This window comes from Xiphophorus hellerii, chromosome 17 (assembly GCF_003331165.1).
Source record: "Xiphophorus hellerii strain 12219 chromosome 17, Xiphophorus_hellerii-4.1, whole genome shotgun sequence".
In the NCBI taxonomy this organism is placed as follows: Eukaryota; Metazoa; Chordata; class Actinopteri; order Cyprinodontiformes; family Poeciliidae; genus Xiphophorus; species Xiphophorus hellerii.
The window spans coordinates 17,202,478-17,225,581 of record NC_045688.1 but is presented as its reverse complement, the minus strand read 5'-3'; the positions used below and the strand labels follow the sequence as shown (position 1 = coordinate 17,225,581).

Genomic DNA, 23,104 nt, shown 5'->3' with positions numbered 1-23,104 from the left:
AACCCCCCCTCCATCACTCTCCTCCTCCTCCTCGCGTAGTTCCTGTTTTTTGTTTTTTTTCTTTTCACAGAACGATGTGAGTGGAGTGGAGAGGTGTAGGGTGGGGTGGGGGTAGAAACGTGAGGGATGAGTGAGAGAGGAACACCCATTTTCAATAGTGGACGGGGAAAGAAGGAGAGAGTTCACGCCGGTCTTATCCTCCATTAGCTACTATACCTACATGGTTCATTCAGGTCCACAGTCGAAAAAGCTGCAACGTTGTGAGGATTTTTTTTTTTTTTTTCAAATGTAATTTAATACAGCCAGTCAGTGAAAAACGACACATTTTTTCCAGTAGTTATTATTGTATGGTTAAGCTGAACAAAATATAACTCTGACTGCAGTTTCGTGTGACAGGTAATAATCCATTTAAAGGGCAATTAAATGGCCTGACAGGAAGCGTGCAGCGAGCGCGCGGCAGTGCTGATAAATTCATTTTTGATTTATGCCGAATAGAGCCCGGTCACTTATTCTTCCCCTCCCCGTGTCGTGCACGTTTCGGTGACCTCAATAAGAGCCTCGAGCTCGTCACCCATCTGACGCCGCTGCAAGCTCTCTCGCTTCCTTCCTATCGGAGCAACGAGAGAAGTGAGGTCTCACTCTGTTTCTTTTTCCAAATCAACTTTCATCCAAAAGTATATATATTATAAATCATGTTTTTTGTTGTTCTGTTGGGGTTTTTTTTTTTTTTAAATCAAACTAAACTATTCATATCCCTGGCCATTTAAGATTGTAAAAATATTTATTTTACTAAATGGCAGTGTAATGACAGAAAAAAATTGTTTCTCAAAATTTGGATCACTCTTTGGAACAGAGGAAGAGGATTATGGGCACTGAAAAAAATTGGCTTTTTTTCTCAGAATTTTGACTTTACTGTCAGAAGTGTTTTTCTTAGAAGATTGCAATCAGGATGATGAGGGGGGGAAAAAGTCTGAATTTCCGTGGCCCTAATCCTCTTCCCTGATGAAGTGAAGATATTCACCTGTTCAGACGCTGATGTGCCAGGGTACCTTTTCTGGTTAGAAATGTGCAATTCAATCTGCTTAATAAAAGAATGAAATGTAAAGATCCTTGCCGAAGCTACTAAGAGGCTGTCATTTTTAGAGTGTAATAAGTCTAGTTCTTTTATATGCTTTTAAAGGCCACTCGTAGAGGAAGACGCAGTTACTTCAAAAGCAACACATGGAGCTAGAGTACAGTTTACAAATCCACCTTATAGGCATGAGACTAAATCTTTTTTAAGTTAAACTGTTGTGCAGATTAACCACCCAAATGTTAGGGTCCATTTAATGAGCCATAGCAACAGTTTTAATTATTTAATGATGGATTGTAGCATACTTTAACTAAATAGATTCTGAAATAATTACATATAACTTTAACATAATGGATTCAACTTTTAATTCACCATCTATATTTGCAATACTGCACTTAAGTATGTTTTCATTTCATTTCAAACATCAATACATTACTTATTTATTTCAGATATAAAAATGTTTTTGACAGTCTGTTGGACTATAATAATTTTAGCTTTCAATAGTCTCAATCTAAGATTGTATCCATGCTAGGCAGGATGTAAAAGTAATTTTTGTTTGTCTGTTTGTGTGCTTTAGCAAACCCAGAAGCACAGTTACACGGGAGTTAAACGTGTTAAAAAGTTTTAATATGGAGGTTTTAGGTCTTTAAATGGGGAAGTACGCAAAACAACCTGCATGGCAGCAAATAACAAAGATTAAATAGATGGTAAACTGATTTTATATAGCAAATTCTACAATATGAAGGATAATGGGGGAGGGCGGAGCAGACGTCGACTATTGTGTGTTTTAGTGAAAACATTTACTTTGAGGAGTTTTGTTCAGGAATATGTATGAGGAGTGATAGGTCCCCACTAGTATCGACGATCTTCGGCGCTCACCTACATAGTGTTATTCGAGACCTTTGCACGAGACTTTACGTAAGAAAGAAGGCTGCACGTGCCAGCGAGAAACGTGCTGACCTATATATTATATAACTCGAGGGTCACGTGGCGGCGGGAGGCTCATTAACCCATTTTATAAAGAGTCCGTGGAGAAAGTGCGGCGATTCCACGCACGCATTCAGCTGCCCATCAGAACAGCGGAGTGGTCAGGTGATACCGAACCAGAGATATTACAAACATATTCTGATGTTTCAGAATAGCAATGCAAGGAGTCAATACCAGTATTTCTTATAGGTTGACATATATAATAAATATTTAACTTATAATTAATATCAATCTATCTACCTACGTATTGAAATCGTCGACATTAACATAATGATTTATGATTAAGGAGTGAAATGTCCTTTATCTTTCCTGATGACAGAGGAATGTTGCCCCGCAAATATTTCAGTGTGGTCATTTAATGACTGATTATGTAAAGGTGAAGAAATTTGATAGTCGGTGTGTAAATATGAGGGAAAACAGCAGTCAACAACTGGAAGACAAAGATAGCGTCCAAGATCTACAATGTTCTTCACATTGAACATTTAACGTTGTCAGCTGCTGTTTTTGAAAAGTTCCTTACATGAAGAACCTTAATGGAATTTTCTCTGCGATTTGCTGTGTTCGAAACACTTTTGAACACAGGGGAGGTTCCCTGAAGGTTACATTTAGCAACTACAATGTGACCTTTGAGGAACCTTTCAGGAATCTTCTCTCTAAAGTAACTTGAATGTAAGTTAAGCAACATTCATGATGTTTCACTCTACGAGCCTCCAGGGAATGTTCAAAAGTTTCAAAAATAACCTTTGGGGATGAATTCCTAAATCAGAAAGTATGTTAATTGCAATATTCATTGTTTGATTTCCTTGTAGTCTTTAGGTAAAGTTCTATGACAATTAGCTTCAACATTTACAGGGACATTTAGAGAACATTCCCTAGATGCCCCAAGAAGATTAGCTTCAACACTATATGACTTTCTGGGAACCTTGAGGGAACCTTCCTAAAGGTTTCCAGAAGGCAGTTGCAACATTGATAGAATGACGCTTCCTAAAGGTTCCCTGATACCTTCAACTTTGACAGTGCAAAATCCAAAATGGGATATTTCAGGAACTTCTGAGAAACATTCCATGAATCGTCACTGAAGGTTAGCTTCAACATTTACAGTTGGACCCTTTCTAAATCTTCACAGAATATCCCCCAAAAGTTCCTTGAAGCCTTGTTGCAACATTGCAGCTTGGGGACCTTTAGGGAACATTCTCCGAAGATACCTAGAGGGTAAATGTGAACTTTCACACCACACATAACCTCCACAGAGGATACCTAAGACTCTTTAAAGATTAAGTTCCACTTTTACAACTGGATCCTTTGGGTACAGTACCTAAAGTTTCACAGAAGATTAGCTTTAAAATTCAGAGTGTAACCTTTTTACTGACTTCAAGGGATTTTAATTGGAGGTTATTGGCGATGATCACAATGTGACACTTCACAAAATGCTCCCTTACTGTCTCTTGAGGTTCCGTGAGAACCAACGTCAAATGTCATACGTTTTATATTATGACCTTCAAAGAAATTTTACTAAAGGTTCCTTAAAGATTAACTACTCCATGATGTGACTCTTTGTTCCTCAAAGCTTTCCTTGAACATTAAGAGAATGTTCTCTGAAGGTTCCTTGAAGTCCTGCTTTAAACATTCAGTGTTACTCTTTAGGAATTTTGGGGGGATATTTTCCTGAAGGTTCCAGAAGGCAACAATCATAGTATTAAAACCTGGAAACCTTCAGGGAAAACTTTGTAAAGGTTCTATGAAGTCTGTTGTCAACTTTCATATTGCATTGTGTTTCTGTGTTTGTAATGATGTAAAGCACTTTGAAATGCCTTGCTGCTGAAATGTGCTATACAAATAAAATTTGATTGATTGATTGATTGATTTCATCATTTTCACTGGGTGGCATTCAAAGAACCCTCAAGGAACTCTCTTTGAATGCTTCCTGGAGATTAGCTCCGATGTCCGCAGTGTGACTCTTGGAAACCTCCAGGGATTGTTCTCTAAAGGTTCTGTGAGGTCAACTTTTACTTCCACAAAATGACCTTCAGAAGACCTTTTTATCAGTGTTCCTTAAAGGTTACTTCCATTTTCATGCGTTTAATTTTCTCCGCAGCTAAACTGAAAAGTGGATACTACAGCGTAAGACCATGACAACAGGGTCATGGCATGACGGCCCTATCACTTCTTCTGTGAGGCGGGTTTTCGAGTGCGTAAGTAACCCGCTTGCTGTTGGCTTTCTGTTGTAACCTGATTTCGCGGTCCAAACCAGAAACCCAGTTTCCTTAATGGGGGTAAGGGATTAAGAGAAACCCGGTTAACTAGATTTGCAGGGTGGGATGGGACAGCGTGAATTCTTGGCCAATTCTTGACATAACATTGATGACTCACATGAAGGTTTGCTGTGTTTTCTTATAGCTGCCGGTTTACTACATATGGTAACCTGGGACACGGTGTCTTTTAAAGAACAAGAACTCTGTCTGGGAAAATATTTTTTAATAGTACTGACTTCAAAATATCACTATTTATAAGTTACATTGATTAATGATTACTAATGCTTGACCGGCATACTTTGATTTTGTAATTTAATCTCTACCATGCCTGGATTAAGTTGTTCTTATCCATTTGTTCATTCAGGGCTTGACCAACAGAAAATGAAATAAAAGCTCGCCAAGAGCTCCCCCTAGTGGCTCAACAGGGAGAAAGTAAAGAGTTTTGATTCTACGTTGCGAAAACTTCATCTGCTACAGATTACAGTCTCATTTCATTTGGTCTGCATCTGGTTTCTGTTTATTATCATTGCTTAGAAGGTAGAAAAAAGTTCAAATTAAGTCTCAAGTAATTCATTTAGCACTTGAGTGTAAGAGAGGTATTTAAAGTTAGGAGAGACGACTTGTAGACAAGACCAAGTTAAACCACATCACATTGTTGATCCCTGTTGACTAGAGTGAGTTTGTTTTAACAGTTGAGATGAAGCAGGAAAAGACCAACAACTGTATCAGTTTGGACAGTGGTGTTTGTTACATGGCCTGTGCCAAACAAAAAAGAAAAAAGGAATTTCCCAGAACAGTAAAGACATTGAAAACTTCAAGTGTTTAATTATTTTTTTTATTTTATTATTTCTGAGCAGTGTATCAACATAAAAAAAAAAAACAACTCAGCAACATGAATGAATATATTAATGAGCATCCCCTTCTCTCCTCTACAGACAGTAGCCTTCCAGGTTTCTACCGCATCTTAACACAGTTCTGAGCCGTGGAACCGGGGAATCTTCCTTCAACAGGGAGGGGAATACAGATCATTCACCTTTTCGGCTTTTATGTTGATTTTACCACACGATATAGTTGCGCTCATTGTCTCTTGGCAAAACGAAACATGCAGCATTACCCTTTAATAATCTGCCGACGACTGTTTGTTACTCGGCAGTAAACTGGTTTGGTCCAAACGAGGCAAATGAATTGTCTCGCTTGATAAATAAGAAACATTTTCCTGAACCTTTTACTACCTCGTTGAAAAATCCCTTTAGTTAAAGTGACGCCGCAGTGGATTTCAAGTCAAGTGTGGCTGTATAAAGTGAAATATAGCACGCATCGCAACTATTCACCCTCCGTTTTTCTTCTTCATGATAAATAAAACAAACACCGTCGATCCTAGCACAAAGCAGACATTTGACACTAAACAGTGAGACACTTCACCTCACAACACAAAAGGAGATCATCCACTTCATGAACAATTGTCCCTTTCCTAGTCAGTCTTCAAGTCGCGTCACTATTTCTCTGGAGTTTTCTGAAAGCAGGTTTTGTTTCTGACTTCGACACATCTGTGGGAAACTACCAAATACTGGCCAAGAGGTTTGAATTTTCTAGTTTGAGATTGTTTCAGTAACATTTAAAACCTTTTCTGTTATCGATCAAAGGCAGTCTTGGAATTCATCAGCCATTCACACAGCCACAGTGTTGTCACCAAGCTTTGCATTGACACTTAAGTTTGAACAGAAATTCCTACAAACAGATTTTGTGTCATTTGAAAGACATGAACAGATGGAGAACACATTGGATGCCATGTCTACGTTTATCAATTTCAACAAATGATTAGACCCCCCTGTCAGCGTACCTTCCTAGAAGATCAAAATAGTTTAAATATGTTGAGCCAATCTGTTTACTCTAGTTTCTCCATTCATGTGCAGTAGTAAGATTTCGAATGGCAGGATTATTTCTTTAAACATGACACAAACAGAGTGGCAATGGAAGAAAAAGTCATGTTTCGAAAGGTCATGCAATGATTTTGATATCAGATCAAAGAGTTGGCAGTACTGTCCCACAGCTGGTTCCATGGCAACATTAGTCATCAAGTCCAAAACATGGCCAATGTCTTCATTGGCAAGTCAACCCAAGATTCAAGAGGTATCCAAGGTGATCCAAAACATGTCCATTTAGGGAGGCCTAGCTAGGACCTCATCATGACAGAACAGGTTTGTCAAACTCCAGCCCTCTATGGCCTGGTGTCCTGCAACATCTAGATGTGTCCCAGGTCCAACACAACTGAATCAAATGGCTGAATTACTTTCTCAGCATACAGTCAAGTTCTAGCGTAGAAGGGTGACATCTTGGGGAAGACAGGCAGGAGTATGATGTTCCTGTCTGGTTCCATCAAAACATTACCAGAGAGAACCTTAAGTTATGCGCTGTGGATCTCCTAACCCTACATTTATGGTGTTGTGGTCCATCTTGGGTGTTTGGAACCTTCACAGAGAGTGTGGTGACCCACCACACTCTCAGTTTAGGGCTACTCTGTGGTATTGCTGGGAACTTGCACAGTACAACCACCTGGTTCGAAGCAAACACCCAATGCAACCTCCAATCAGTTACCTGCACAAAGCACTCACTGTGTCTGGTGACCTTCCTCCACTGTTCCAGATTGTTGGATGCTCCAGCAACTGGCTGGTAAAACTCACTCTCTCTCCTCCTGAATCCACCACTCCTTAATAATCACATCATCTATAAACTAATTTATGGCAATTTTTGTGGCTTTTGACTAAAAAAAAAAGGGCTCGCTAACCTTATTACCCATAAGAGATGTCCACGGACGTGCATAGGATTCTGAACTTTTTTTCTGTTTGTTGTTTACATCAGCGGGTACGATTTCACATAAAACACAGCCAATTAAAATACAGTGAATGTCTGCAAAAAGAAAAATCCAATTTATACATTTAAAAAAAACACTAGCAGCATAAATAACACAAAAATATACAAATATTTGCCTTTTGGACTGATGAGGGTAGCATTTTCGAGTGTAGTCGGCCAAGGCATTTGTAGCTCGACAAATAAATTACTTACATGGAAAATGTAAGAAAAGAATCAACACGGGGGTATTACAGTACAGAGAAATGATCAGAATGCTGAAGAACTACTTTTCTAGCAGAGACCTTTAGAAACAGCTAACATAGGGATTCCTGGGAATCTTTCCGATTATACATTTACTCTTAGAACTCTTAGCAGACATCTAAGAAATGTCACTGCTCACGCACACATTTTGCTTTAGAAGTTTAGATTTAGTAAATGGAAATGACTTCCTTTTCAAGGGTGGTTTCCTGTTAATAAGCGACGGCTACATTCGAACCACGGCATGTGATGAGCAGAGTCTCCCCTTCTGAGACTTCATGGTTAAAGACCTGCTTTACAGGGAGTGTTTTGTTCATTTACGTGCTTGTGAGAGGGATAAAAAAAAAAAAAAGTGATAAAACGCATCCTACGATGGACATAAAATGAAAAATTTAAAACTCCAAACCTAGAGAGAGCACTCTTATGCTGTTTTTGACCTATTTTAGTTCCATTTTTTACTGCTTAAAGAGTCTCCTGTTTTATTATCTCGTCCATAAAAACCTGCCTTTGTATTATCACAACCCTCATAAATCGCCTAAAAGACACCAGCTTATATATTTGCTTTTTGTTATACATATAATTCAAGCTGCCCCTTTACCGTTCTCTCAAAATCAATCAGCTTTATGCTAAGCTAATCTTAATGAATGCCTCCTAATTAATGTTTCTTAAACTACAGTGATACATCTAGCTACTTAAAAAGGCACTTTTGCATGTTATGTTGACTTAAGAAGCAAGAGGCTGGGCCTGCGGCTCATTAAGTTGACTGTTTTACATCTTAAAAGGACACAGAGCTATTTGGCAATGCCTCACGCCGACAGATGCTAAGCAGAAGAATTACAAGTTCCGTCTTGTTGCTTTGCAGGGAGTTACACTATTTAACCTATGCCAGTGTCCCACCTTTATAAAGGAGGATTCCAGCAGGATTTGGGTGTTTGCTCATTCCTAAAATATTATACCACGAGTGTGATGCTCTTACTTTTTTGATATCCATCCTCAGATATTACATATCTTAAACAGAGGACGCTCAATTAAACCCCAAACAGAAGATAAAAAGGTGAAACTCACAATATACAGACAACTCAAGATGTCTTCAGTCTAAACCGAATGTGAGATTACGATTAATAAAACTTTCATATCTACGCTGCAACAGCAGGCGGCGACAAACCGAACATCAATATCAAAATTAAAAAACGGAGCTTGCTTCGGGTCGGAGCTATAAAACTCATTGGAAATCGTGCTGGAATTCTCCGTACAGCACAGCAGCATGTGTGCTTCAGTAGTTCTGGTTCTCTTCGGTCACCCAGACTTTGATTACAGTGCTGAGAGCTTCTAAGCGGACGTCAGTTTGCAGCTGTGTTAATGTAACCGCCAGTGTATCAACTATCAATGTGAGGATGCAGAAAGCAGGGATTTGTATTCAAGCCCCATTCCTGCCATCAACTTTTAAGCTGAACATGCAGATACGCTTAATTAGTGTCCTAGTTAAAGAGCTGGCCCGAGAGCTATGGCTAGAGACAGCACACGTGAAATATAAACAACCGAGGTAATGCGGCGACGCTCCGTCGTTTCCCAGCTCCTTCCAGTGGGGCGTTTTCTTGGCGGCAGAGCTGACCTAAATAGCTTGTGACGATGGTTACGTTTAGACCGAGGGGCCGACGGTGCGTCGCGGCACCGGCGTGGCCCGTCAGAACCGGCGGGGGCTCGGCGGCCCGACCCTGTGTCCGTTAAACGTCTCTGTGTTTGCTTTCCTTGAGCGTGTCAGGCCTTTCCTGCCTTCATGTACGTGGGGATGGTGCCTCGCTGAGTCAGGCCCTCGAACCGTTTGTACGTGTAGTTCAGGAACACCCAGTCCTTTGATTTGAAGTCAGGCTCTGTTGCATTGGCTGTCAAAAACACACAGAAAATTGATTCAATTGACTTAGGTAGGCTTGTGATAAAGATCCGACGTCGGAAAGGAGGAGTTATGTTAGGATTGTATTCTGCAACTTCACCCCTAGATGTCACCAGATTCTCTACACCGTGCCTTTAAGTTCACTTTGTTTTCAGTTAAATAATAGTAATATTTACAACAGAGGTGATCTCATGCATGTGTGATGCGAGTAGCCGTTGTAAAACTGAGTTTTACTACAATATAAACTGGAAAACATGAGACATTTGATATGACAAACCTGGCTGAAGGATGTCTGATTCAGGGAAGTCGTCAAAGTTTGAAGTGTCATCAATACTTTTGATTTCGATAGAAATGGCTGCCGGTCGCTCCCTGTGGACGGAGACAAGAGGTGTTCCATCTTCTGATAAAAGTTTAGTGTAAAGTGAGTCCGCGTTTAGAAAAGCAGGTTTGTTTGTACCTGATGTGTTCCCAGTCCACTGACTCAAAGAATGGATGACTCTTGATCTCCTCTACGCTCACAGCTCCGATTCTGTTCTCCGCATCAGTGCAATACCTTCAGTAACACCCAACAGAAAATTAAAAGTGAAAAGCGAAAACAGAACTGAAAACTTATAGAAAGACAGCACATCCAGTATCGGGGTCTGATCTTCCCGGGAGATTGGAAGGTAGGAAAAGTCAATGTTTGAACCTTAAAATCAAGTCTTTGGCCTTCTCTGAGATGGGGACTTCAGGTGGGAAGACGAGCGTTTCCTTCCAGTTCATGACCTTCCTGTAGGTCTCCTGTGGCGTCTCCGAGCAGAAAGGCGGGTAACCTGCCAACGACCCGAACACGCAACAGACAGAAGAAACAGTGGTGATGCCTCTACTGAGGTTAGAAATCCTACTTAAAGTCTTAGAGCTTAAACGTAAAACGTATCAATCCAACAACACCAAGAAGGAGTCTGTTCTTACCGATGAGCATTTCATACATGATGACACCCAGAGACCACCAATCACAGAGCTTGTTGTACCCTGTCTGCATGAACACTTCAGGAGCGATATAGTCTGGCGTTCCCACAGTGGAATAAGCCTGTAAGTGAGCCGCAACATTCAAAACTCAGCTTTCTAAATGGAAGATATGAAAATCAAGTCTAAAACAGGGAATAGCCCGGTCCGACTCACTCCCTTTAAGCTCATCGTATTGATTAAACAGACCAAAGTTTTCTTGTTTTAACTTAGTTGGAATTACAAAGATTATTTTTATATGCTAAATGCCAGAAACCTCGGTGAGAACAGATTTTAGAAATGTTTTTGTAACTTTCCTCGAATTCAAAAGCTTATATCATCAGTATCATTGGTATCTGTCGCTTAAAAATGTATGACTTGGGACGTTACAGAGAGAAATTCTAAAAAACAGTTCTCGCCATATTTTCAGGGATTTAGCAAATAGAAAAAAATTTGGTAATTCTAACTAAACTAAAACAAGAAAAGTTTGGTCTAACTTCAGACAGTCAGGAAAAAAAAAGTTTGTCTTTTTATTCGTTGTATGTAAATATCTGGTTTGAAATGTATAGACAACATGAAAAAGTGTGGTCCATGCTCGGATGACAGCGATTTTAAATGAACTCCATCTGGAGAAGAACTGATCAAATTTGACATTTGCACATGACGAGTGCATGAAAACACCAAAACTGCGCCTCTGCTACAGTCTAAAAAGGATCCGTACCAGCTGTCTCCTGTTCTTCTTCCAGGTTTCTGCTTTCCTCTTTGAGTTCATGTTCTGGAAAGCTGGGAAAAAACACACAGAACAAAGAAGAGAAGCATCGCATGAAACAAAATAGAACAATCTCAATTATATGCTGCTGCTTTTATTGATATTTGGTTCAATCTACTTATGACGGATATGCGGCTCACAGAAATCACTGGGTGGGTTGTGCGTCAGGTTCCTGTAAAACTCCGTGCGATGAGCCTTCTTCAGTCCGGTGCACAGCCCAAAGTCAGACAACTTCACGTGACCCTGGAAGCAAACCGACATTCAGTGACACTACGACTCTGGAGTCATTTGAGGGTCATGCGTTTGGTTCTGACCCTGGAGTCCAGTAGCAGGTTGTCAGGTTTGATGTCTCTGTGGATGAAGCCCAGCTGGTGGATGGAGTCGATGGCGAGGACCGTCTCTGCGATGTAGAACTGCGTGGCCTCTTCCGACAGGGTGTCCTTCTTCATGAGCAGCGTCATCATGTCGCCTGGCAACAGAAGGGCAGGAGATGTTTCTCGCTTGTTGAACATCATCGGATGCTGTGTAGGGGGGTAAGCACCTCCAGGCAGGAACTCCATGATGAGGTAGAGGTTCCTCTTGTCCTGGAAGCTGTAGAACATCTTGACCACCCAGGCGCTGTCCGCCTCCACCAGGATGTCCCTCTCCGCGCGGATATGAGCCACCTGCAGGGGGAGCCGACCATGAACTTGAGAACACAGCAGGGTGTAATCTTGCGATTGGAACGGCAGAACAAGGAGTCACCTGCTCTTTCTCCAGCATGTCTGCTTTCCTCAGGATCTTCATGGCGTAAATGTGTCCTGTGTCCTTCTTCTGCACCAAACGGACCTAGACGAAGAGAACGTTCTCGTTTTATTTAAACGTATCTATCAGTCATTCAAGTTTATTTGTTCAAAGTGAAAACATAAAAAAAAAAACATCAAACACATCATGTAGTCAATAGTTGTGAAAACCAATAGCAGACATTATTTTTGATGATGTCAAGTCACTTGATCACTTGACATCATCAAGTGCCATCTGGTTTCTCAATTGGTGACTGTATGATGTTTTTATGACTTTATTTTTGTGTTTTTATTATGTAAAGCACTTTGAACTACCTTGTTGCTGAAATATGTTATACAAATTAACTTGATTATTTCATTGATAGATATTGAATAAGAGAGTTCCTAGGATCGAGCTTTGAGGTACCCCACGTGGGACTTCTGTCCGCTTTGGTGAAAAGTTATCTACTGAAACAAGGAAATCCAGGTTTTTTATGTAAGATTCGCACCAATTGAACCAACTGGACTTTTAGTTTCACTGAACCATTTTTGGACTAAAGAAAACTTGACCTACCTCTCCAAAAGCTCCCCTTCCGATAACCTTTAGAGATTCGAAGTCGTCCAAGCCGAGCCGCGTCCTCTTCAGACGCAGAAACTCCGTCTCCTTACGGGCGTGTTGCGAGCGCCGCATCACTTTCTGCAATGGTACAGAGACGCCGAGTTGCCCGACTGACTTCAAAAATTACAATTTTGGATTTTTGCGGTGATTTCATGTTTGTACAGTGCCTAATTAAAGTATCCCAGCCCCTCGGACATCTTTACTATCTATTCAGTTCATCTACAGCTGAATTTATATAAAACGTAGGGAGGCAATCGATTTTGCTGGATTTCATTTAGGGACATTGGATTATCAGAAGGCTGAATGTACTAGGTTTGCATTTGTGGGGGGAAAAAAAATCCTGAGCTATTATAAGTTTGAATATCACATAAAATCCAAATAGATCTATTGAAATTTGTGGATCTAATGTAAAAGAACATGAAAAAGTTGGATTTGTACCTCCTCGTCAGGCAAACCCTCCTCTTCCATGGCCTTCTCCAGCTTCTTCTGCCTAAAATGAGGAAGACGCCACATAAAACAGGTCATTCAAAGCATTCACAGTAAACACGCATGATAAAACATCTCCATTTTCTAGTTTCCTCCAAATAAGCCTGTGAATGTAATTGTTGGAGTGGAAGCTTCCAGGGAGCGATTCATACGACAAAGGAGGTGTAGGGTGTTGGTGTAAACAGAGACTCGTGTGTCTCCTACAGGAGTTCCCTGAGCAACAGGTCAACCCTCAGGTAACAGGAGAGTGACAGGCGTTTGTTTTGTTCACACCATCTCGGGGACTGTTGCCTTATCTACGAGCCCCAGCGGTGGAACGCGACGCTGTAATCAACAGCTCCATCTAGCCTCGGCGACTCTCCCGTCAGCCGCTTTTACCTCATCTCCCGCTCCTCGTGCTGCGTGAGCAGGGTGCTGTAGAAGTTCTCCAGTGTCAGCTTGGCCACGGTCACCCTCTCCCGGGTGTGGTTGCTCATGGGAAGGGCAGCTGCCGTCCCTCCCGTCATGGCCATGCTATCCTGGTGGACAACAAAAACACAAACGGATGAGCTGAGGAGGAAGCAGGTCACCTTTTGAATGGAACGGTTTTAAGTTTTGGCAGGTAACCACGAGAACTTGCTTGTGAAACTTGGGAGCACGGGATTACAGCGTAGAGGCGTTTAGGCTACGTTCACACAGAACGTCTTGATGCTCAAATCTGATTTTTTTTCGCTGAAATCCTTTTTTTTTTTTTTGGCGTGACTGTTCATACTGCTAGTTAAATATGCAGGAGAAGAACGTTGATGTCACACAACATTGCATTGCTTACGGAAGTGATAGCAAATGGAACCGTTCATGGAACGATTTTAAATTTTATTCAGCAGTGGGAGCCGACAGTATTGTCCCACGATCATAACAAGACGAAGGAAGCTGATAAAAAGAAAGTAAAACTAATATCGACGGCTGTTTGTGGAGAATTTACAGCAATTTCTGTAGGCCAGTTTGTTGGGATGTGTATTCAGAGCCAAGAGTGGTGGGACTGCGATGTGCTTCACTGACACAGACTTCTGTCAGAATTTCATAACCATAACCTTCTGAATTATGACGTACAGTACGTCACACATTGATGACATGAAAGCCAGATAAAATGCGACATGGCCGTTCAGGCAGCAGACTGTTCTCACTGCATAATAAACAGATAGGCTCCTTTTCACCCGAAATGATGTCTGCGCTTAAACACCTATCTGGAGGTTTCATCATCTGCTAAAGATGTGTTATTAATGTTCTAATAAGACAGTTATTTGTCAGCTACCAAAGAAGTCACAACATTAAAGCTCCAATAAGCCTATTTTGGCTGATACATGGCAGCTGTGAAAGAAATTTATGATCTTGGTTCTAGTGGCAGTATTATTATCATAAACTGGTAAACTATATGAATGCTATGGGGATTGTTTTTGGGGTTTTTTTGTTTTTCAGATTCTATCTGGTACCTCGCTAAGATATTCCAGTGAGCCACGAAATGGAAAAGCCACATGCTGGATGGCTCACGGCCCATGGGGTTTCATTTCATTTAAAGGTTTGAACAGAGTGGACTCTTTCGACTTTAATGGTCTTCGTTTAAACCGGGCAGGCCCAAGAATAAATAAATAAATAAAAAACCGGCAACACATTTGACAGCCAAGTGATTCCCATTCCCCTTCAAATACAGGGGGGGGAAAAAGTGTTTGCCTCTCACAGGTGGCGTCGGTTTTAATGATAAAATCATCCGAGTATTGAGGAAAAGATGGTGAACAAACCATAAACAGACATGCCAATCAAAAAGATCTTGATGACTCTATTGGGGAAACATTCTGTTGACTACCTAAAGAGGATGGTAGTGTCATGATGTGGCCAGTTGATAAATCAGTCTGGACGATATTTACATGAGAAACTGATCGTATTCACAGATCTTATCTGCCTAACATCAGCATCAGCAGGTGAGGCTTTTTCAAATATCAGTGACAAAGAAAGCTGGAGTCGGCGAAACCCCTGCTCTGAAACATTCACAATGATAAATTGTCACAGGAGTTATTGAGATAGTAGTATCGTTGGTTTGACACCATTTTCAAATAATGTGTTGGTAATGGCATAACAGTGCAAGATCTCAAAGATGAATACAGAACAGGACGACATTTGAAATATAAAAAAATAAAATATAGCCAAAAGCAATAGAAAAAAATAATAATAATTAGCCTTTAAAAAAATCATCAAAATTTAAATTGAGCTTTTTTTTGCTGCAGTAAAAATATATATATATATCATCATTAATAATCAGTATGTTGCATTATTTTTGCAGCAGTATAAATAATTGTTGCTTTTCTATTTTACATAAATTAAAAAGAAGGTCATAACCCAACTCGAAGACTACAAGACTGCTAAAGACAAACTAAGGAAATAAGTTCGATTTTCCTCCTCTTTAAGGAGCTGAATATTGATGAGAGCAGATTATGCAAACGTTACGTAAGAGAGTGAAAAAGGGACGAGGGTGGACGTGCATATCACTAAAACATTTGGCAGCGCGCCATCCGAAAGGCATGAATGGGTTAGATTAGCTCACAAAGACATTAAACAAGCCCTGCGGGACAGATATAGGAGCCGTGTTTCGTCTATTCCCCCGGCCCCTTTTCCCGTTTCGGCCCCGAAGGTCCCACAAGAACAGGACACTTCCTGACTTCTGAGGGAAAATCCTCTGAATCATCGCTGCAAAGTCCCTGATTTGGAGGGGGGTGGGAGGGGGGGGGCTGAGGGTTTATTGAGGTTAGTCAACCTGGGTTACTGTAAGAAAGAAGCACAGTAACCCAACACTTCTTCTTCCTTGTGTTAGGTTGTCAGTATACAAGAAGAGTAACTAAAATCCTGCTGTTTTGATTGGATGCTGGTGACTGAGGGAGGTGAGTGGAAGAGCAGAGGCCTCTGAGGGGAGTGGAGCGACGAGGGCCACATCTAATGCACAGTGGAGGGGACAAAGCTGGCAGGAAAGATGCAAAATGCAGCCATTTATTGTCTGACAAGGAAGCTGTGGCCGTAACAGTCGATGCTAGGCTTTTCTCTGCTGTCTGGCTAAGTCATGAAAAAAAATATACATTATATCCTTCTTTGAAAGACTAAGCCCTTTATCCAGTTATGACACCCTTTCTTTTCCTTTCAAGATAAATGTGTTTACATTTTCTAAATGTAACAAAAATCAAATATTACAAACTGCTTACTTTGTAACAAATATTGGTGTATTTGGAAATGAATCATTTTCAGTTTGGTCAACCACCGCTCGAGACCGGCCAGTAAGAAATTGAAAAATTTTATATTCTACCAATCGTAACACCGGTTTTGGTGAGAGACGATGCCTGTTTCCATCTGTCGATTGGGAATGAAGAATGTGTCTTCAACACATCAACAGGGGGCGATACGCAATACCTAAAGAGAGTAGAAGCAAGATGTCCTCCTTGCCTCTGCAGCCCGTTCGCCATCATGCTCATTGTTTTTTGTAGTTTTTTTTATTCCCAAAATGTACTTTCTTTTGAACAAATAAAATCAAATAGACGATTACTGTTTCTTTATCTTCAGTTTGGTGAAGATAAAGGTGGAGATGACGCCACAGTTGATGCTGAAGAACCAGGTATCCGATTAGAACCAGATTTGGCGCTCGGGAACTTCATTTTTTCCGGTGGTAACGAACAACACGGGTTCAAAGTCGCGTTTGGGAAGTTGGACGGGTTCCAGAATGGTGAAAGAGTGACAATTCTGAGAGTGGTAAGGTGAAGGACCGAGACGGAAGGAGCAATTTGTAAGCAAACTATTTTTTTTTAGGACTTGTCGTCAAGAGAGAGCAAGACTTCAAGCAAATAACAGGAAGGCTCTACGGAGTACTCTTTTTATCGGCTTGGGAGCTTTACGCAAATCTAAGTTAATAGTTAGGATTTTTTTTGTGTGAAAACAGAAAAAAGGCTTGTAGGGAATTACATAGTTGGACTTTTGACAAACTGGGGTTACAAAATGTATTTACTGCCAAGTCGGCAGGAACCTGAGTCATTAATATTTTTATTAAATATCAGATATTTTTAACATAACATTTTATAACTACAAATATGAATATGAATAACGACTCTTAAACAAATCAGCTTTCTTTCTGGACACAACCCAGAACCGCAGGCTGAGACTTAAAAGCCTTCAGACCAGTTAAATATTACTTTACTACACTGCTAATATAATACTTAGAAATCAATGTCCTGAATATGATATTTAAAATCATCCTTGTGTGATTACAGATGTAAAGGTGGTCTGTGTATCTGGTACTGTGTATCAACTTTCGCCAAAGTTATAAAATCCCTTAAACTGGAACGATTACTGAAAGTAACTGGGTCCACCACATAAATAAATGGTGTAGAGATAAAAAAAAATTACAATAAAATAAAAAATACAGGCTATTAGAGACTGAATTTTAGCTGGATTTCTGGGGGTATTTTTCCAAAACAAATCAGACAGCTAGTGTTGAAATATTGCAAACTGTGAGCTCCTCTGCATCAGAAGCCATGACAGAGGGAGCATTTCACCCCAGAGCTGCCCTGTTTTTCCATGAGTCCGCCTCCGACACAGTGAGCTGCTTACGGTTTTTCCTCACTAAGTGGACCTCGGCTGCGCACGCCAAATAAACGCAGCTAGTGCGAGCGCATGCAGTGACGTTTGGGAAAACCTGATGGCTTCTTTCCATTGAGTACGTACCTTTCTCTGATTCAGGTTAGCAGAGCGGCTTGCGTTTCAGACTGACATAATGAGGAAAGTGTAACAGACTGGCTGCGGCATGACAGATTTGCCAGGCCGGGTTATGGTTTTTTGTTTTATTTTTTTGGAAGGAATGCACTGCGTAATGTATGCTAACTTCCTATGCAGACAGTGTGTCTCTAGGAGGAGGGCTACCGGTTTTTACAACCCTATGAATTCTGGTCACTCAGGAGGAAAATTCATTATTGGGATCAATATCATTCTGCTTATTAAAGAAATATAATGCTCTTTGCTGCTGCTTGTTTAATTTCCACTGTTTACTCTTGGTCTGAGTGTTGTTTGTTAGGTGAAAACACCCGTGGCTCTTACCGGCCACATGCAAGTACGGGTAAAACTTGATTTTTACATGCACTGTATGAGTGGGATTGCATTTAAACTTAATGACGTGAGTAAAATAGAGTGGTTATTATGGAATTTGGACCAATTCCTCCTGAAAGAACTGGTGTAACTGAGTCAAGTCCACTAGCTCAGACACATGCTTTCAGGTCAGGACGGGGTTATAGCAGTTTGGATCTTTTTTTTAAATAATAGTTTAGTTTTATTTTATTGTGACTTTTTGTCTTATTTAGTCAGTTTTAATTAGTCCTTAAAGTCTGTTTGATAGTTTTTGTTAGTTGTTAGTAAAATATTGTTTAGTTTCAGTTTAGTTTTTATTATTTATACTTTTTTTATATATACTTCGGGTCATTTTTAGGTGCAGAATTAAAAAAGGTCAAAGCGTTGGTTTGTGATCGTGTTTACATCGATCCACTTTGAGGACAAAAAGTGCCTAAGTGTTCAGCTGTTGTCTTGATTTTTCCAGAAAATCTCATTTGTGAAGCGCAAACCAAACCAGGTGTTCTCAGGCTGTTTTCCTCCAATCGGTTTGGTCCGACATTTCTGGTTTAGTTTTCACTGTGCAACTTCTACATCCAGGTATCTAAAGGGATTTATTTACCCGCCAAAACCTTCACAATACATTCAAAGTCAGCTCGTGACGTTAGAAATTTCAGTTTTAATATATTTACTTATACGTACAAGACCATGACGTGTGGATACAGTAACAAAAAACTTGCATTAAGTGCTCTCCTTTGCAGAAACCCTCCATTTCTGATGTTTTCAGTTCAACTGTTAAAAATAATGTAACAAAAACCGCACGGGCGGGTCCAGGTCAGATTGGCTTTTCGTTATGGTTCAACTGTACACAGCGGCTGGACACATTTTCTTGGGCGTTCTCCTCCGCTCCGCTGACGTGCCATGATGATGTTTAAATTGTTCGCTCATCTAAATTTTGTTCCTGAGAAAGTTGCTCACTCCAGATCTTTTTGAATGCGTCGCAAATATATTTTCGAAACATACGGAAAAAGCAAGACACGCCACACCACAGGTGGAAGCGGTTATGAACTGGTCAGAAGGTGTTATGTGGACGACCTGGGTCCAGCAGAATGTAGAAAATGAACCGGCTGCACTCCAGCGGCGCTGCACGGCCCTTTAAATCCATCTGAAGGGACTGAATTTGGCTTGAAGTTAACCAGGTCCACCCTGTAGCTAAACAAACAAGGCTGCACCACTCAGGCATTAACAAGGAAGGCATTATGAATGCAAGCAGCCTGTTTAGAAGCTCAAGCATGCAAGATTGAAGCAGCCCATTAAAACTAAAAACGACAAGAGCGTCCAGCGAAGCAGGGAGGGTCCGGCATTACTGCTCTGACGGAACAGTTCCATTTGTTCAAGACGGCAACAAGACGTTTGTCCTGGTTACTCTGCAGAACCGCAGCAGTTCCTCAAAGATCTGTTTCAGCCAAGATTAAAAAGTTTTCCCCCAAGCCGTGCCGTGGTGGCGTAGTGGATAGCGTGACCCACATTTGGAGGCCTTGAGTCCTCAACGCGGCTGTCGCGGGTTCGATTCCCGGACCTGGTGACATTTGCCGCATGTCTCCACCCCTCTTTCTTTCCCCCTTTCCTGTCAGCCTACTTTCATATAAGGGACACTAGAGCCCACAAAAGACCCCCTGGAGGGGAGGGGGGGAAAAGTAATTCCCCCTTTAACAAGTGCTGACACTTGGGGAATTATCTAGAGAGCAACAGCGTTTTGACAGGAGTTTTAAAAGCTTCTTCAAAACGCAGAGTTCCACCGGCTTACAGGTAACCAGCTGAGTCTAATTCACAGCAAAATCGACAACAAAACAAACAATAACACCTTTATCCTTCTAAGACCCGGATTTCTCAGAACGTGTAAAATTCTCCAGTCAGACGCGCTCCACCCTTGCAGCAGTTTTCCGTCTTGAATGAGACGACTTATTTGTGACGCCACCGAGAACACGCATGAGCTCACACGTGCAAAAACTCCCAAAACACCCAACCAAGAAAATGATCATCAGTCAGACCTGCTTCATGAAGCCTTAAAATATTAAGGGTCTTAAAAAGGAGCCCTTAATATTTTAATAAAACAATTCTTATGCTCAGGAATGACAACTTTGTAATTCATCCAGAATGAAAGCAACAGGAAACAGGCATATTTCAGATTCTAAGCAAATTGAACAAATTGAATTACATCAACACACCTGACGAGGTTTTGGTTTAGCAGATGGTTCTGCAACTCCTCCAGAACATCGCCACCCTGACAATGCTCTGCTGCTATCTGTGTTCTTTACGCACTACAGACTAAAATGCTTTTGAGTTCCGTTTTTTTTTTTTTATTAATCTTGATCCATAAGTATAAAAGTACTTGTATGTGGAGTTCCTCAAGGCTTTGTTGTCGGGTCACTTTTATTCAGGCATGAGCCGGCCGCCAAAATCAAGATTTGCAAAAAAAATAAATAAATAAATAAAATACATTAAAGAGAAAAAAAAAACTGAGTCGGAAATCTGCAAAAATGTTCTAATAAATTGTTCCTGACAGCCACAGTCTATTGGCTGAAAGAAGGCAGAGACTTTTCCCTTGAAAACAGCTATTGTTATTATCAATAACTGTAATAATCAACATGCTGTCTTATTTTAGCTGAAGTAGTAACGGTTTTGCTTTTCTGTTTTAAATAAAATATATCTTTTAGCTTTTACTTTTTTGTACTTCACGTTGTATTGCAAAGTTGTGGTATTTTAGCTGGGAGAATGACTCAGGCCTTATCAAAACCATCCTGTCTGAGATGCAACTGCATTCGCGTGCATCTGGTTATTTAGATCCATAAATACACATGTTGATCAAAGGTCCTCAAGACTCCGCTCTCGGGTCACTTTTTAGTTCATATCCACGAGGCTCCTCAAACTCCATGAGATCACAACATCTTGTACTATATGCTGATGATACAACTTTCTATTCGCATGCCCTCATGACCGCAGTGTTTTGTAGTGTCTGAGTGAGTGTAGGTATATCAGTGAGTGCATCAGGCGTAATGTTATAAAGAAGTCATCGTTATTGCTGAACTAACCTACCAGCATCTTAAAACTAGAATTAAAGCTATTGCTTTTGGATTTTGCTCATTTTTTTCTTGTATTTTCAATTTTATTTTATTTTCGGAGGCATTCGAAATTGCTTTGTGCATAATGGACGTGAGAATAAACTCGCCCTCATCTTATATACACTCTATTGTAAATAAGCACTGTTCAGACAATATTAAAATGGTATATTTTACATTTCACGTGCATTTTTTTGTATTTTACCTACCTCCGTGTCCTGCTCCAGAGTCAATTATTGGCGTGCCGCCAGCACACAGCAATATGAGGGGAAAAAATATGTAAAATAATCCGGTCTGTGCCTAATATTTAGGCAGTTTCGGGCTGGTGGAACCAGTTAATATTGGCTGTCCGTCAGAGACCTATGAGGATGAACAGTAAACATCACCGGTATCAACGCCAAAACCATAACAAAGCTCTTCTGTCGCTGGCAGCAACCTAACCTAAAAATATTAGAAAATATTTAACCGCCTTTAGCTGTCTACCCGACCCTCCCAAAAATATCAGCCGCCTTCCCGTTTCAGTCGCTACAAAACATAAAATAAGAACCGCTGCTTCCTGAGCTCGTCGGGCTCATCAGACGCTCTGGGCTGACAACGCAAACACGTCGACATGGACAAAACGTGAGCGACGTCCAATCAGCGGCGTCCGAAACGCGACTGCTTTTCCTCTAGCCAATCACGACGCGGACACAACGTAGAGGAGCGGGCGCTTCAACCAATGAGAGTGCCTCTGCCGTCACACAACGGACGCAGGTTTATTCGGCTAGCAGGCTCTCTCCTCTCGGCAGCTATGAAGAATATACTGTACTACCTCCGGTTGTGAGCGTTGTTACATCATTTTGGGGGCTGTGGTTTGTGCGGACCCCGGCTAAAAATAGCGAATGTGGCGTCACTGTGTTAAAGTTAAATTCATAATGAAAAAAAGGCTCATTTTTCCCTCTTGCAGTGCTGAAAAAAAGTGTTTTCCACCTAATATAATCATTTCACTGTTTGCTTTGAGGATATCTCACATCCTCAAACTATTTGATAAACTACCAGATAAAAATAATTCAAGTAAATATTTTTTTTTTTTAAGTTTTGAAATAATTATTTTCACCTATGAAGCAAAAATAACCCAGTCTGATCTTATGTGCAAAGGTTACTGTCTCCTTTGTTAAATCAGGTATTGACATTTGATTGACCTACATATGTTTTTCATTTACATTTTATTAGCCATACCCCGGCCTTATTAATGCTGGATCTGTAGAATGAAGAAATCACTTCAATTGAATATGTCCGACAACATATGAAGTAGTGCTAAAAAAGGCAACACGTTGTACCTGAAGCCAAAGATCTAGACGTCTGGAAAGAGTTTTTCTAAGGTTTGGAACTCGAGTCAACAACAGTGAGAGTCATCAACCACAAATGGAGAAAATGTGGAACGGTTGTGAACCTTCCCACCACAGACCAGCCTACCTAAATTAAAGCAAGATTGCATCAACTACTCACCCAGTTAGTCAAAAAAAAAAAAAACCCAACAAAAAACACCTAAAGCCTCACAGGCCTCGTTTGCTTCAGGTCAGATATGCGTTTTTGATTTCAACAACAAATGAAAAAGAGATTTGGGAAAAAATGACGCGGCATGTGAGGGTTCTGAGGGTCAGCCACTGCTGAGAAAAAGCAACACGCAGGCCGAGAAAATGGACTTATGTAGCTTGGGGCTTCATTGAAAAACAAATAACAGTTTAGGTAGCTTTTTTTTCCCACAAAATCAATTAAATTGTAGTTGGAAATCTTGCTTTCTGATTTTAGAATCCATTTGATATATGAATAAAATATGGGTGACAGAGTATTTTTTTTTCATGGCACTGCAAATGACACAGCAAATTAAGATTAGGAATTGATTATACATGTATGACTATTATCGTTGACTGTGCTGCACAAAGTAAGGCGGTTACACCAGATGGA

At 40.6% G+C, this 23,104-nt stretch overlaps 1 protein-coding gene across 1 annotated transcript; it reads right to left on the bottom strand.

Annotated features, from left to right (window-relative positions):
* Positions 1–5,149: 5,149 nt before the first annotated feature.
* Positions 5,150–21,718, bottom strand: LOC116736807 (serine/threonine-protein kinase 38-like). Its single transcript, XM_032589589.1, has 14 exons — positions 21,367–21,718; positions 13,308–13,447; positions 12,882–12,933; positions 12,399–12,521; positions 11,808–11,891; positions 11,605–11,728; positions 11,378–11,532; positions 11,204–11,306; positions 11,016–11,077; positions 10,262–10,379; positions 9,999–10,122; positions 9,768–9,863; positions 9,588–9,679; positions 5,150–9,302 (listed from the first exon to the last, which is right to left on the bottom strand). The coding sequence occupies exons 2-14, from the start codon at positions 13,439–13,441 to the stop codon at positions 9,178–9,180; spliced, it is 1,392 nt and encodes a 463-aa protein (XP_032445480.1). The 5' UTR covers positions 13,442–13,447; positions 21,367–21,718; the 3' UTR covers positions 5,150–9,177.
* Positions 21,719–23,104: the final 1,386 nt, after the last annotated feature.

Excerpts from the sequence above, each read along its gene's own strand:
- LOC116736807 (XM_032589589.1), bottom strand. The coding sequence starts at position 13,441 with ATGGCCATGACGGGAGGGACGGCAGCTGCCCTTCCCATGAGCAACCAC. Across the intron at positions 11,307-11,377 it reads ACCTGCTACTGGACTCCAGG|GGTCACGTGAAGTTGTCTGA; the intron begins GTCAGAACCAAA and ends GTTTGCTTCCAG. Across the intron at positions 10,123-10,261 it reads CATGTATGAAATGCTCATCG|GTTACCCGCCTTTCTGCTCG; the intron begins GTAAGAACAGAC and ends GGTCGTTGGCAG.